Consider the following 17053-nt stretch of genomic DNA (forward strand, 5'->3'; position numbering starts at 1 on the left):
TCCTGTGGAACCAGCTTCCAGTTGTGGTTCGGGAGGCAGACACCCTCACCACATTCAAGAGTAGGCTTAAGACATTCCTCTTTGATAAAGCTTATAGTTAGGGATGGTTCAGATGAGTCCTGAACCATCCCTTAGTTATGCTGCTATAGGGTAGACTGCCAGGGGAATTCCCCCTCTCTTCTTCTCACTCTCTTTCTGTGCACATTCATGTCCCATGAATGCATGTTACTTCAGTTCTTGTGCTTTCTTGTCTCACAGGTTATCATGGATCCTGGTTGTGCCTTCTGCCATATCCTGCTTGACCCCCACTGCTAATACTGCTAACACTACTGATATTATTGTCATTATTATTATTCATCCCTTATTGTTGCGGCTATTATCGTCATCATCGTTAGTCATTTCTACTAGTATAGTTGTTGCTATTGTTGTTGCTGTGCACCCTTGTCTCTGTCTCTGTCCTTCTCTCCTTACCACTTATCCCCTCTACCCCCCTACCCCTCCACCCTGCTGTCTCCCCCTCTCTCTCAAACAGCAGAGGCCACCCACTGAGAGCTGGTGTCTGTTGGAGGTCTCTTGGTGACATTGCCTAGTGCTTGCTCATGGTGAAAACTGTTGGGTCTCTGTAAATAATTTTATGTATGATCTAGACCTACTCGAAAAGAGTCATGAGATTGGCGCTATATAAATTAAACTGAATTGAACTGAAATGAACTGCTCAATAACGCAGGCTTAAAAAAACCCTATGGTCACAGTTTAATTCGCACTCTGTGGTTTTGTTGGAACAAGTACAACGATATTAGTTAATAATCAGTGGCATCCACACAAAAGCACCCACACAAAATCAAATGTTCAACAGAATGGACCTTGATAAGCCAACAAAACAAAACAAACAAAAACATCAAAGTCCCCAAAGGATGGCTTGGGTTCATATTTTAGAATATCCTTCCACTTTGACTATTTTGCAGGGTCACTATAAAAACCAGCTGGCCAGTTGTGTTTTTCAGCCTTATGTGTTACAGGCCTCAAGCGTGAGTGACCAGTAAGCTGTTTTGTACAGGAAAAGCAGAGACAGGAGATGTTACTTGTGTTCATATATTAACCCGCTGGAATGACATCTTTTACAAATTATAAATGTACTGTTGAATTAAACAGAAATACTTATTTGTACTATTGTTCACCAACAGTGACTGCTGTTTAGCTCCAAAATCACCTTTACCCTGTAGCATTAATACTGTTAAGCCTTCTTAAACACAAAATATAACAACAATAACAGGCCTCATTATACAAAATACTTTTTAACCTTACCAAAATATTACAGCATCTTTATTCAGTATTATCTGGATGACATGACTTTAATGAACGCGAGACAACCAAACTTTAAATGATCTTACTTTGAAAAGCTTTAGCAAAATAAATACAGGAAAAGGTATGTCAGAGAGCAGTGGACTATTTATTTACTTATTTTGTGGACAGCAAATTGAAAATTAGTTTGAGAAGACTGAAAGCTGTTTTCCACTGATTGTGAACAAAATACCCAATATTTTTTACCCCTCAAATTATAATTGATTTCAACTTGATCTTCCACTACCCATTGGATTAGAGCCACAGACGATAAGCCCTTTAAAGGTTATCCCCAGATGTGATTATGACGGTCTCCAAAGCAGTGTTTGGTGAATACCTCCATGGTTGGAGTAAATTATTATGTTGTGTTTATGTCATGTGTCTTTATGTCAAGTAGTGAAGCAGCAGATATCTTGAGGGGAATGCCAACTGAGGAGGCTTATTCTTGAGAAGCCTGGTAGGGTGTTGCTCATCGCTGTGGCGAGCTGAAGCTCAGTAATCCACCAAGGCGCTACAGTACCAAGTCATAAACAGAATTGGTGACCAGGCCCGACAAGATCCCTCAAAGGATATCCTGAGTGGCACAGTCATAAACCTTCTTCAAGTCCACAAAACAATTGATTTGCAGACTATTCTTGACTCTCAAAATTCCTTGCAAAGGGAAAAAGCTGCTCCACTGTTCTACAACCATGAAGTCTGCATCTCTTCTTGTGAATCTTAAGTCTGACAATTGACTTGAGTCTCCTACCAACACCCCAGCATGAAAACTTTGTTACTTCATTTCCTAGCCAAATTAATATTTTCAGTATGAAATATTACGAAGCTGTTATGAAGCTGATAATTTCTCTTTAAATTAGCTTCAGTAGAACAGTTTGTATAGTGCCAGAAACAGGTCAAGACTATAAAACTATGATGAAACTGATAGTGTTTCAGTTGACATTTTAAAACAAGCTGCACTGTCAAGGTTAAAGTCTAGTGTTTGCTGTTTGACTTGGCCAGCTCTGTGGTTCTGTCCTCATGCTACACCAGTTGTGTGTCTGATCTCATGTCCTTTATCTCTCCTCCTGTTTGCCACTGTCTCCCTCTCTCTATGGATTGTTAACCTTTCCACGTCTATATAATGTCCCTGGCTGCAGTGGACAGATCTAGCTCTTCCTCTACACTATGAAGGCATTACCCATCCTGGTGCTGCTGTCCTCAGCAATGCAGATGTTCAGCGCGGCTCCAGCTTTGGAGCCAGTAACATGCAGTGAGGATAGTAGTGCAACTGCAGCACGTCTGGCAATGCATCACATTGATGAGAACCATGAGCATGGCTATAAGTTCAGACTCAATGAGTTCGAAGGCAACAAAGTGGAAAAGGTATGGGAACCAGAAATAAGTAGTAAATGCATGCATTTACATCTTCTACTAATATGTCCAGCAAAGTGACAATTCAATTTAAATATTATTCAAAGAATAGAACAGATTGTTTTTTCCTTTTTCTCTATGTTAATGGCAAGCCTACAGTACTTTATTTTCTTCAGTTCTTCCTTTTCCATAATTTTCTTCTCTTTATTACTACTGTAAATTATTTTACTATTACTGCAATTCTTTCTTATTTTCTTACTTTCTTCTTTCTCTCTTTCTCTCACTAACTGATCTCAAAGCACAACAATCTCCACAACTGGAAATGTATGAGGAGTAAAACACATTTTAACTGTTAATGACACCATATATAGGACATTTGAGGTTGATTCTGGTGTTAACATTAACAAGTCCCTAAAGATCCATGTTACACATTATTCACATATTTGTCTGACTGCTCTACCCAGGACTGTGTAACACTATTTTTCAAGGGAATAATTCATTTATAAATGGTCCTCTGCTGCCACCCTCAGCAAGAGACTTACACATATTTGAACATACAATCATATGTGTAAATAAATAAATAACCAATTACATTTCTGTCTTCAGCTCTGCCTCATATTCCACCTTTATGAAGCTTATAATAGCCAGTTGTATTTTTTTTTTAAAACCTTCCGAATTCAACTTCAACCTTCTAGGCATGTGCATTGGAATTAGTTGTATATACAGCTATAAATGCTGTGATACGTTGTATTGGATAATTGTAATGCAATTCTCTCAGTAGACTATACTGTATCTGTCCCTATTGAATAAATACATTAGTAAATATGGTGTTGTACTAGATACTGTACTAGATGCAGATGGGAACTGTTGGGTCTCAAAAACACTAATTTTAAATTGCATATCATCAGAACATCTTAATACAAAATAAAGTAAGATAAATAACAATTAAAAACACACTAAAACCATCTTGGTTAGTCTTTCCACTGTTCCAACCAGCACAAAGTCTGGTTTGATGAAAATAAATCTTTAATTCACTGACGTAGATGATAAAACAGGAGTTTCAGTTGCTCTTTTCAGCTGCACACGGAGCAGACCAGCTATGGAAACAAACCACAGAAAGGCTGCAATAGCAACACTGGCTGTAAGGTATTAAAAATTTCAGAAGTTTTGCAGCCACCGCAGTTTCTCCTACATGTTTATTAATGAAAGGAAAAAATGCCTGTTTGGAAAAAACAAGCTACTACATTACCCTATACCTGAATAAATTCTCTGTTGTTTCCAGGTTGATGAAGGCTGTAACATTGAGCTGCAGTTGCACCTTCTGGAGACAACGTGCCACACAGTCAACCCCAAACACTTTGAAGACTGTGAGACCCGTATGGAGACTGATCAGGTAAATGCTTCTTTAATCCAATTCTCCTTTAACAGCCAGTCACATTCACATACATACTGATGTGAAGACTTTGACATCTTTCCCGTAATGGAGATGTGAGCTATCTTCAGTAAAATGTTGTCACTGTCTATGTTCCTGTGCAGGCAGTGGAGGCCAACTGCACCGTGATGATGACTGTAACAAATAATGACGCCAAGGTCACCAAATATGAGTGTGACACAAAGCAAGGTGAACACCTTTTTTTTGTGTATTAAAACCATTTGCAATAGAAGACTGATACTGGACAACAGGCCGGAGCCAGACATTATAAAGATTCTGAGGAAACTGCCTTAAACCATTAATGTTTATTAACAGTTTATCAACAGTTTAAACATGAAACATATTTGATTTGAGTAGGAGTAACTCAAGTATTATTATTAAGGTAAATTAATTGTGCCAATTAAATGGTGAAATGGTAAATGGACCTGTGCTTTTACACTACGTGCCACATTCACCATTTCACACACATTCACTCAGTGATGGCAAAGTCCATCGAACATAAACTAACATTCATACACACTCACACATCGATGCACGGCATCGGGAGCAATTTGGGGTTCAGTATCTTGCTCAAGGACACTTTGACATGTGGCACCAGGAGCCAGGGATCAAACCCACACCCTTCCGATGAAGGAACGACCCGCTCTGCCTCTGAGCCACAGCCGCCCCAATTACATTCATTTAATTGAAGTTACACTCATATGAAGCATTTCTCCAAACGTATTTAAAATATGTTAACAGAATTGATCTGAATAAAGTAACTTATATGGATCTTTATACAAATGTTACCAAGTTTAAATTTACATTTTTTTTTCCATTAAAGCAAATTAATACCTCTCAAAGCAGTTGACGAACAATAACAACAATTTATAAATAACTGATTATCAAAAATGTAGCCAATACATTTTCTCAGTTTTTCTATGTGACTAACATCAAATCTTTACAATTTGGGGGATAATTAAATATTATTTGGATGCATACTTGGGCTTATGATGATTCATAAACTGGAATAAAAACAAAAATTTGAAAATCCTGAGCTATACAGTATTATAATGCTTACATTTTTTTAATGATATAAAGTCAACAAGAAAATGAGTCAATGGAACAAACTCAAATTATATCGCTTATATACTTCACAAATTTAAGTGCACTTAAAACAACTGAGTGGTTTCAACAGTTCATTTTTGAGTTGGGTTTAATTCATGCAGGCCTGGCCCTAACCAATTTGGCGCCCTAGGCAAGATTTTAGGTGGCGCCCCCCTTGTATCGCAGTAAATTCCACTGCCAGTTATATACATACATATACTCACAAACGATACTGAATAGCTTTGTCTTTGACATTTTATTTTATTTTTAGAGAGTTGCTCAATCAAAACGGTTAACAAGAAAATAATAAATTAGAAATAAATAATACAAGAAATGTAATATAAATAGTCTACATAAAGAATAAAATTTAACTACCTACAAAATAAAAACTGTAAACAAGTGATAAAATAAAGGAGGATCACTTGATGCTGTTGAAGCAGCAATGACTGTAGATGGCCCAGGATTAGCAGGAGGTGGATTTAGATATTTCAACAGCGCATCTGAAGAGAGAAGAGGAGTAAGTGACACCGTTGGGTGTTACAGTCTAATAATAAAAGAAATGATTCCAAGAATACAATTCAATAACAAAAATGAAAAACCTAAGAGATGCATTACTTTCACTGTACTGTACATGAATGATATACACTGCAATTTTTTCTGATATGCAAATTAGATTAGATTTAATCTTATTGTCATTACAGTAAATGCTGATTAGCAGAATGCAAAGAAGCAGTAAACTGCAGTATAATATAACATATGGGAATGTATTAATATTAATGATGTGCACTTTAACATGGATGTAAAGTTTAACACTATAAACACACTTTAGACGATACTGAACACAACAAACAAAAAGGCTTACAACTCTAATATATAAAGGTGTGTGAAAGGAATAGCATTTGACTGACTGTTACAAGCAGAGCAAACGTTAGCTAACCAGTAATAAATAAAAATAAAAATGTAAACAAATTTAAACAGCTGCTGAATAGATCTACTCTTTACAAATGTCCCTGAGAAATAGAAGGTGGGAGTATTACTTTTTACCATAACAGCTGTTAGGCCCCATACAAAACATGAACTGACGTTAAAACGAGCTAACGCTATTTATTGATTAGCAACCTGTGTTAGACTAAAGGTTACTATCGTTCTGCAACAGACAAATCATTTCATGACATTATCTTTACTCTATCTCTGTCTTTGTCGCGTTTTTCCTCCTCTTCTTTTCTTTTTTTCCTTCCCTGGGCACCGGAAAGTTTTGGTTGTTTTCACATTGTTAAAGGTTTCTGGGGTGACGTCAGAAAACTCCACCATCTCTCAGAGAGCAGGTAGAGTCTAATCAGTCAGAGGAGGAGGGGGGACGGGGGGCTTAATAAAGTCTTATTATTATGCAGTTAAATTAATGTGGGCTTATTTTTTTCATACTAAGAAATAATAGCACCAAATAGTTTTAGTATAAAAATATTGAAAGTTGCACCTTTTTTTTTTATCTTCCCCCATTGTGGCGCCCGATAGATGGACGGCGCCCTTAGCATTTGCCTATACTGCCTATGCCACGGCCGGCACTGAATTCAGTGACAGAAGGACAGCAATAACATGCATTAATTGGACATGAATGTGTGCAGAAAGAGAGGGCGAGGAATAGATAGCTTGGTAACTGAAGGCTCTGGCTCCTGTTCTACTTTTAGAGACTATAGGAACCACAAGTAGCCCAGCATTCAGAGTGCAGTGTTCTAGTGGGGTAATAGGGTACTATGAGCTCTTTTAGATATGATGGGGCCTGTCCATGAAGAGCTTTGTGGGTGAGGAGGAGGGTTTTAAATTCTATTCTGAATTTTACAGGGAGCCAGTGCAGAGAAGCTAGTACAGGAGACATATGATCTCTTTTCCTAGTTCCTGTCAGTACTCGTGCTGCAGCATTCTGAATTAATTGGAGTGTTTTAATGGACTTATTGGGGCAGCCTGATAATAAGGAGTTGTAGTAATCTAGCCTTGAAGTAACAAATGCATGGACTTGTTTTTCTGCATCCGTCTGTGATAGGATGTGTCTGATTTTTGCAATGTTACGTAAATGAAAAAAGGCAGTCCTAGAGGTCTGCTTTATATAGGAATTAAAGGACATATCCTGATCAAAGATAACTCCAAGATTCCTGACAGTGCTGCTGGAGGCCAAGGTAATACCGTCCAGAGTAACTATATCTTTAGACAGGGAGTCTCGGAGGTGTTTGGGGCCAAGTACAAGAAAATTGCAGCTCATCCAGGTTTTTATGTCCTTAAGACATGTTTGTAATTTAGATAACTGATTAATTTCATCGGGCTTGATTGATAGATATAACTGGGTATCATCTGCATAACAGTTAATGGAGTGATTCCTAATAATGTTGCCTAAGGTAAGTATATATAAAGTGAATAGAATTGGTCCAAGCACAGAACCTTGTGGAACTCCATGACTAATTTTAGTGTTTATGGAGGATTCATCGTTAACATGTACAAACTGAGAACGATCTGATAAATAGGATTTAAACCAGCTTAGTGCAGTTCCTTTAATGCCAATTAGATGCTCAAGTCTCTGTTATAGGACATGATGGTCCTATTACGGGGGGGGGGGGTTAAGATGTGTTGTCAGGTTTTACAGTGAAAGGGGGTTGGGAGATATTCTCCCTCAGAGAAAAAAAATATTTTCCAGTTTTCCTGGATAAAAAAAGAAATCCATGTAGTTGAAGTTATTTCAAAAGCCTGAAAGACAGTTTTGGAAATAAAAATCGTGGGTGGAGCCAGAAGCCTACGAGGATGATTTCACAAATAGATTGGAAGTACGGTGTAAAAACTCAAAGCCACCAGTGCACATAAACTGAGAATGGATGGTATAGTGAAGTAGGAGACATCTTGTGTCCAGCAGGAAAAAAATTAAAATTTACATTTGCCCATTTATAGCTTCTGGAATTTTTAATGAGGTAGGAGGAGTAGATGACTTTTTACAGATTTTGTTGCAGAAAAAATATATCAGACACACATTACTGTTCCCAGGAGACTATTTGTATATATGTCTTAATACATGTCTAGAGGGGGTCTTTAATATTTCCTATTTTTCTCCTATAGGGAAAGTAAGCCTTTTATTTAGCAACACTTAATGCAAATCACTGTGGCTGCATGGGCTCATTTACATTAAGCATTAAAATATATATTTTCTCACTGTTGAACAATGTTCTGGTGTAGAGGTAGACATAATTTAGGTCTACTGAATGTTGTATTTGTTGTTGTGTATGACTATGACTATTATTTTGATGATTATTCACAGACTGTGGAACGTCCACAAAGCAGGCTCACTCATAACAATAACTCTCTGTGTTTAGTGAAGATAATGATGAGGTGCCCTGACTGTCCCATACTGATCCCACTCAACAACACTAATGGTCTCAAGTCTGTTCATGAAGCTGTGACAAAATTCAACCAGAACTCTTCCAACACGCACTACTATGTCCTGCAGGAAGTGGGACGGATACAATCTGGGGTGCAGAGAATCTCACACATACACAAATGCATTTATACCATGTTTCCATTGCATTATACAGCTTGACTCAATTTTGGTACCAGGTACTTTTCTCGATTTTGTTTTTCACAGCAGATAGTACCCCTCAATTTAAGTGGGATTATTTGCTGATCATCACATATTCATGGCATGACATCTGCAATGCAACACAAACACAGCACCTTAATTTGGTCCTTAGGCCTGAGGCATGTCAACAATTATCATTAGGGTTGGCTTTACAAATACTCTGATCCTTCAGAGTATTCTTAGAGTTTCTCTAAGAAGCTGTGTAAGACTGGAAATTAAAGTGTTACTAAGTACTAACAGTGTGACCTTTGCACAATGTACGACAAACAACTATGAATTAATGTTTGCTAAAAATATTGTGTTTTATGTTCCATATCCTAGATAAGACTTAGTTTTCAGTTTAAAAAATGTGTTAAGGCGCGCCACAACATCATGCAGTAGCACATCTGTATTACATCCCTTTAAACCCTGTACCTTTTTCTCAATTTACTTTCTCTTTCTCCTCTTCTCTTCTCTCAGTACATGATGGCGGCAGGGATGGGCTACTGGGCTGAGTTTGTCCTTGTGGAGACTCCTTGCCCATGGGGATCCAGAATAGTTCCTGAGGCATGCAAACCCCTCTGCCATGACAGAGCTGTAAGTACAACTAGAACATACTGACTTTGTGTGGCTCTGTCTCATAACAGCCACTTGGTTATCTTGTCTCACAACCATTTGCTGCTGACAGGCTTGTGTGAGCTTGTGAGCTACTTTAACCACACTTAACACAAGATTAAAAGTCCAATGTGTACGATTTAGGAGTAGAGATTTCATTACTGTATAAGTGCCTGAACATAAGCATTGTCAAGGTTGATGCTAGATGCCACTAAATTCCCACTTACAGGTCCTTTAAAGGGTCAGTCTGGTGTTATTCTGTATTTTTCTTATTGTCACCAAATCCTGTCAAAAGTTTAATGTTTAAAACCATCAAGCATTACTCTCTCAGTACTTCCTGTCCCAATCTCATTGGTTCTTGCTGAAGACATCATTTATTTTAAACTGGTTAACATATACTGTATATTGTTTTACTTTTAAAATGGCCACTCTGCAAACAGCTGGCCGCTGTAGTTTTTTGCAATCATTACTGAAACAGGAGTTGTTGTGGACTATTTTCAGCAGCGAATTAATCCACATTTTAGATAAAATGAAATAATCCCTTACTGCTCCCCAAGAGGCAAAATTTCTGTTCGGTGTTACAGCAGCACAAAGACAGAAATAATTACAGTAGATAGATAACTTATATAAATAAAATCAATCAATCAAAAATCATGAATGCCTGGGTTCCCATTAGACCAGTGGTTCCCTACCTGTTTTTTAAGAGAGCCCTTTTCTATCAAGTAACATATTTCATGGATATTTCATATTATGTTCAATGCCTAACAGTACAGAACAACTAATAAACTGTATGATGAATTGAGCAAATTATATCCTGTGAATATTACATCATGGAGTTTTAACAATCTATTTTTAACAATCAAATATACCTAATAGGCTACTTTTTTTGGACAAATTCAGTGTTTTCTGCTCCATGTTGCTTGCATACTTTTCTAATGCAGGATAAGGCAAAATACAGTCTGTGTTTAGGTCTTCAAAGTTTAGATCTTAAATAAAAATCTAAACTTTCACAATAACAATTCAATCAATTTATGTAAATCTTCCCCACAGAAATGAATGAAATGCTGAGATATAGGCCTCCTATTGCTTAAAATTAAGGCCTCACAACTCCTCGTAAAGCTTTGGCAACTTCTATAGGGGTATCGACCACCAGGTTGGGAACCACCGCATTAGACAGCCAGTATTAGGGACTGTGATCGATCGGTACAGTTTGACAGTCCTAGATCAGAGCTAGGCACTTCATTGTGTTCAAGGATGGTAACAATATGAGTGTGATTTGATTATTTTATTCAATGTTGGTCACTCCACCTCTTACTTGGAACTTCCTACTACTGCTCTCATTCTCTCTCTCTCTCTCTCTCTAAAGCATCATGCTTTCTGTCGTTCATCTTCTACCACTCAAAATGGACTTGGATCCGTTGAGTGCGAGTTCTATCCCCCAACGGTAAGTCCACATTGTAAACATACAGCACAGCGTATGTTCAGCTAATCTGCTTCAAGCTAAAAATCGTATAGTCGTCTCTCCAAAACTCCACTTCTTGTGGAATGTCTTGTTCTACATTATTAATTCACTCTGTAACCATAATTAGGAAATCAGTAATACAGTCACATCATTGAACAATATATTTCAATTAACTTTTTACTCTGTTCTTAACAGAACACTACTGCCCTCGGCCCTGGTGAGCAGGAGCCTGTATGTAGGCCCCATCATGTTCGCCCACATGACCGCCCCGGCGATAGAGGATCCCGTCCCCATAGTCACAGTCATGGGCCCCCTCCCCATAATGGCGATAGAGGATCCCGTCCCCATAGTCATGGGACCCCTCCCCATGCTGGTGATAGAGGATCCCGCCCCCATAGTCATGGGTCCCCTCCCCATGCTGGCGATGGAGGTCGCCCTCCCCATAGTGACAATCAAGATGGCCAGGAAAGACAGCACCATCAGCACCCCTTCAGTTCCCACCACCCCTTCCGACACTTCCATTCCTGCCATAGAATGATGACTGATGCTGACCCAGCTCTCCACCCTATTTGCCCCTGGCCTTTTCCTGAACCCCGCCCCCACCCACACCCAAGAGAGTCCTGAGATACACACAACATGACTGTCACTGTTCAGAAGACTTCTCAAACAGTCTCTTATAGATGTAAGAAATGCTAAAGTCCTTAAGAGAACTTACAGAACACGTCAAATAAACCATCAAGGTGTCAATCAGTGTGATGCTAACTTCTTCTGTTGACCTGCCGTGTGGAGGAATTACAGTCTTTTCCATGTTTAATTGTAATCGATCAATGAATTGATATATCTAAAGAAGCAACTATAAACTTTAGGTATTTAGGTAAATTCCATGTACCTGTGTGACTATATCACGGTTTAGTTTTTGCTCCATTAACATGCAGTTTGCATTTCATGATTGTTTCAATTTAAAGACATGTAATGGATCCAAACGTTTTTCTTTAAGGGAGCCCTTTTCTTGAGTAACATACATATTTCAAGTATATTTCATATTATTTTCAATGCCTAATAATAACAGTACAGAAAAACTGATAAACAAGAAATTTGGAAGAATTTTCTTCTTGGTTGTTTAAACTTTTCTAATGCAGAAAAAGGCTGTTTTTTCAGTGAAGGCTCTGTGAATATAGCTTGTGTTTAGCAGTCTGTTGCAGCAGCTGTTTTAAGTTCAGACTCTACTTAACAAAAATTATTACTAAGTTGTGATTTATGCATTATCAATAAACACGGTTGCATCAAAGAGATGTTACACCTTCACTCCTGGTAAAACCTAAATAGTTACACATGCCTCTAAAGTAGTGAAAATCATAAAAATGTCACAGAATTATACTTACTGATGGTAAAAATGCATTTTTTCTGCCACACAGCATCATTATTTTAAATTAATGGCAGCCATTTTGCAACACATTCATTGAGTAGAGTACAGATGTATTGAGATATTTCAGTATCAATCTAGCTTGCTATGATGTGCTATGAAGTGGCTCATGCCAGCCAGAAAGGCAATGCGCACGGGAACCATGATGGAATATATTGGTCACTGATTGGCCGCTTGCCTTAGTTATGACTGTATGTCCAAACTAGTCATGTTATGCCCAAAGTAATGGTGCAGTTATTGAGCCTCTAGGGTCACCTTAACCCTCACAGAGTTCATGTGAAGTGACTCAGGTCCATTACATGTACGTGGTCAGCGTTAACTGGACACACAAATTATGCAATCCCAGTGAGGGACTAATTTAAAAAAAAAAAAAAAAAAAAGTACAAAGGATATGAAGGAAAACCAGTACTGGTTCAATGTCAGTTTCAATTTGTAGTTGTTACAGCATAGTCAATTCATGTTATTTCCAAAAACATAACACATATTTAAGACAGTTAAAGCCTGCAATTCTGATTGTTGGATTTGAGACATTTTAAGTCTTTTTTAAATTGTAGCATTAAATAACTCTAAAATTAAATCGTAAAGTAGACAAACATTGAACACAACCAATATTTACTGACACGTTTTAAAAAAAATAGTAATAAATCTCAGCAGATATTTATTGACAATGAACACCAATGAGCATGGAATAGCTATTTATTAAAGACTTCATTACTTAAATACAACATGAAACAAAGACACAATATAAACACTTACTATGGCAAATTTAATATACTGTATTAGAATTTTTTTTTTTAATTTGAAGACATATTCACCATGATTGCTGCAATCCACCGAACAGAAAGGTTTAACAGCATTTACTTAAACAACAAATTAGAAAGTAGACATGGAGACATTTAGCACATAAGTTGAAATTCTACTTAAAAACAACTTTATTGAACACAGCAGGTCAGTAACAGTTTCATACGGGAGCTGAAAACATGACATTTGATGAGTTTACTTCCTCCTAGAACTGGAATGAAGACCATTCTGCATCCTGGTCATTATTTGTCTGCTTCATGCAGAGAAGTAAGCAGAAGCCACGGAGGGCTTTGTTAGCTGAGGGAACTCTGAAAAGAAAATCACAATGTCAATTACATTATCCTTAGTCTCATCCCACGTTTATTTTAACAATATGATTAATTAGGGACCAAGCCAGCAACCTGCTGGGAGGTCCCTATTGTTTTTGCTGTTTATTATTATTTTTCAGCACTTCGACTGCATTTTTGCCCCCCTGATCTTATACAAAAAGTAAATTTTATTTGGCAAAGTGGTCAGGCCTGGTGGTGTGGAATTTCAACGACTCGCCATGAAAGACGGATTTGTCATAACTTCTGCGTACATGATCCGATCTCAATGAGTTCACGTTTGATAAGAGTCCCGCCCTGAACACGTCTATGTGATAATATTCAGTAATAGTGAGTGTGCCACCTACTGGTGAAAGTAAATGTCATTTTTTATACTTCCATGTCCTACTACTAGCAGCTTGTCCAAAACTCATGAAACTTTGTACAAAATTCTGTCTTGGCGAAGGCTAAGGTATTGTCTTGGTCCCGCAGATGGGCGTCACATAATGGCTTAGCCACGCCTTCCAGGATCAGCCCCCAAGACACGTACGACCGACATGTACGAAAATTGGTACGCATGTGTATCATGATGGGACAAGCAAAAAAGCCTCTTGGACCCATAACCCAAACCCAACAGGAAGTTGGGCCTTTTGAATTTGGTGTTCATTTTTGGCTAATTTTTCGCCTTGTATTTGAATGAACTACTCCTAGAGAATTTATCGGATCTGCTTCAAAATTGGTCAATACAGTTACAAAATATTGCTAATTAAAAGTTGTGCTATCTGTGACTGTATGTTGAAGCGTGTCTGTGGCATGCTGTCAAAGTTGGCCAGGTTGAATCATATGTCAAACTGTGATGCCATTTCCGGCATTTCAGGGCTTCTATTTTAACTAACTCCTCCTACAGATTTTATCGGCTTGACTTCAAATTCGATCACTGCAATCTAGACCAGTTGGTGATCAAAACGCATAAGTCTTTTGCATGGTGTCTGAAACGCGTGACAATGTAGAGCGGTCTCCCTCGGCTTCCAGCGATAAGGGCTTGGGCGTGGTGTGATGTGGCGTGGCGGGCAACCGCCGTGCAGACCCCAACGTGGGTCGATGGCAAGGTTCTGCCCAAAAGTTTCAGGAATGTTTTATTTTGAGAAGAATCATCCCCCTGCGTGGGTCTCCATAGAGTCACACTTAATTGGCCTACCTCTAAATCTGTACATAAATTCTGCAAACAAAACTAAACTAATTAAAAATATCAAAAACCCTTTTCTAAAAAACACTTTAAAGGGTTTGGCATAACTCACTGGCATACCTGGGAAAAATACAACCTTATCTCTGTTTACTCCGATTTATGGCAATGATGACTTTCAACCTGGTAGAGCAGACCCAGGGTTTAAAGCCTGGGCTTCCCAGGGAATAGCCAAAGTAGCTGACCTTTACCATGAAAACTTGGTTTTTATTTCAGTTGAGGAGCTTAAAACCACAGTCCTGCTCGCCATTATTGGCACCCATGAAGTTTAAGTACTTAATGTGGAATATCTGAAAGAAAAAATGAATCAAGTGAAACATTTCTGTTCTATAGAGAACTTGTGTTTGATACAAAAGAGCAAATGATAAACAACAATTTAAAACAAACAATGGGAAGGAAAAATAGAAAAACTTAAAGCTTGCTGTGTCACTGCTGTATTGGCACCCTTTGCTGTAAATCAGTATGGAAACACATTGTGACTCACCTGTGGTAAATCACAAATGAGAATCACCTGTGATAAATTGTCTGTGCCCATGTGACATGAATTAGCCAGAGAATGATGACTTCCGTGTTTTAAAAAGCCATCTGTTATCCCCGGTTCCTTTGTCACAATGGTGACGACAAAGGAGCTGTCTGAGGACATCAGAAGTGCGATAATTAGCAAACACAAGACCTCCAAAGGGTATAAGGTCATCTCCAAAGACCTTGGTATCCCTGTTTCAACAGTGCGTAATGTTATTAAGAAGTTTGCCAAGCAAGGGAAAGAGAAAACTTGATGAGAGAAGTCTTCAAAGGTTGGTGCGAATGGTGGACAAAACACCACGTCAAACATCCAAAGACCTGAAGGCCAACCTGGAACAGTCTGGGGTCATGGTTTCAACATGTACCATACGCTGCACACTAAACCAAACAGGGCTTCATGGGCGAAGGCCAAGGAAGACACCATTGCTGAGGAAAGACATAAAAAGAAACGACTAATCTTTGCCAAAAAGTACCTGGACAAACCACAATCCTTCTGGGAAAATGTTCTGTGGACGGATGAAACAGCATGGTGGAGGATCCATAATGCTGTGGGGCTGATTTGCTGCATCTGGTACTAGAGGCCTTGACCATATCACAGGAATCATGAAATCAGAATTATCAAGAGATTTTAGAGCGAAATGTCCTACCCAGTGTAAGAGAACTTGGTTTGAGTCGAAAATCATGGGTCCTCCAGCAAGACTGAGACCCAAAGCACTAGAGGTGGGCGATATATATTGTTTGCGATAATATTGTCATTGTTGTTTTGACGATGTGCAAATTTCCATTATCGAGTATTTAAATTACTTCACCAAAAATATTGAAATGCACGCGGAAACTCCTCACATCCACTTAATACAGGGTGCAGCAACACTCTCTACAGCATGGCAGGATTCAGTCACACGACTAGTGTGCCTACGTGATCACATGACATGATCACATGACCTCTCGCTAGCATCCTCCTTGCAACAGTTTAGCAGCGCCTTGTGATGGTAGAGAGAAAGTGCAAGCACCTTCAGTCCCTGAAGCTGCCAGTACTTCAGATGATTTAGTGCCAATACAAATCCTATGAGCTTCAGTGTTCAGAGCGCTAAGTGCCTTCAGCGGTAAAAAGATGTCAGCGGAGACGTTTTTTTAGCGCAGTGCTCAGAGCGCTTCGAGTTGAAATCTGTTCAACTTTTAACACCGCTGGCCGTTGGAAAATGAGTTTTTCAGCGCTCTCAGCGCTAAAAACGCGTTTGGTGGACACAAGCCCTAACTCAGACAATTCCAAACACATTTTAAAGGATATCAACTGATTATCGTTATCGGCAAAATCCCCAAAAATATCGAGATATAATTTTTTGCTCATATCGCCCACCCCTACAAAGCACACATCCAAAAGCACACAGGAATGGTTGAAAAGGAAAAAATGGACTGTTTTAAAATGGCCAGCAATGAGTCCTGATCTCAATCCGATTGAAAATCTTTGGTATGAGCTGAAATCTGCCATTGGGGAAAAGAAACCTGCAAATGTTCAAGAGCTTGAACAATTTGCAAAGAAAGAGTGGGAGAAAATACCAGCTGAGAAGTGCAAGAAGCTTATAGATGGCTACAAGAAACGTTTGGAGGCTGTCATCACTGCCAACGGGTGTGCAACCAAATATTAAAAAGGGGTGCCATTATTGCTGCACATGCTGTTTTTTCTGTTTCTTCTTTGAAATTACAATATGTAAGTTGAAAAAACAATTTTCTTTGTTAAATTACTTTGGACCTCCAATTAAAAGATCCTGATGATATAAATTTGGTACATTTCTATTTATTTCTGAAGATAGTGTAGAGCAGGGGTCAGCAATTAAGTTTGGCCTCGGGCCAGATATTTTCCAAGCCATTACATGGCGGGCC

General features: G+C 38.6%; 2 protein-coding genes across 4 annotated transcripts in view; one reads left to right on the top strand and one right to left on the bottom strand.

The window, feature by feature from the left end:
- The first annotated feature begins 2460 nt into the window (after positions 1-2460).
- On the top strand, positions 2461-11625 carry ahsg1 (alpha-2-HS-glycoprotein 1). Its single transcript, XM_051377837.1, has 7 exons — positions 2461-2703; positions 3974-4084; positions 4228-4312; positions 8560-8717; positions 9282-9398; positions 10783-10860; positions 11074-11625. Exons 1-7 carry the CDS (start codon positions 2506-2508, stop codon positions 11500-11502), a joined length of 1176 nt encoding a protein of 391 aa, XP_051233797.1. The 5' UTR covers positions 2461-2505; the 3' UTR covers positions 11503-11625.
- A 1354-nt stretch (positions 11626-12979) lies between these two features.
- sass6 (SAS-6 centriolar assembly protein) overlaps positions 12980-17053 on the bottom strand; it is a 30192-nt gene continuing 26118 nt past the window's right edge. For all 3 annotated transcript variants that reach the window (XM_051377818.1, XM_051377817.1, XM_051377819.1), the window contains exon 16: positions 12980-13410. In XM_051377818.1, the coding sequence (XP_051233778.1) occupies positions 13358-13410 (53 nt within the window). In that variant the 3' untranslated portion in view covers positions 12980-13357. The remainder of the gene's footprint in view (positions 13411-17053) is intronic.

This window comes from Dicentrarchus labrax, unplaced genomic scaffold (genome assembly GCF_905237075.1).
Source record: "Dicentrarchus labrax unplaced genomic scaffold, dlabrax2021, whole genome shotgun sequence".
Lineage (NCBI taxonomy): Eukaryota > Metazoa > Chordata > Actinopteri > Moronidae > Dicentrarchus > Dicentrarchus labrax.

Excerpts from the sequence above, each read along its gene's own strand:
- ahsg1 (XM_051377837.1), top strand. The coding sequence starts at position 2,506 with ATGAAGGCATTACCCATCCTGGTGCTGCTGTCCTCAGCAATGCAGATG. Across the intron at positions 8,718-9,281 it reads TGGGACGGATACAATCTGGG|TACATGATGGCGGCAGGGAT; the intron begins GTGCAGAGAATC and ends CTCTTCTCTCAG. Across the intron at positions 9,399-10,782 it reads CCCTCTGCCATGACAGAGCT|CATCATGCTTTCTGTCGTTC; the intron begins GTAAGTACAACT and ends CTCTCTCTAAAG.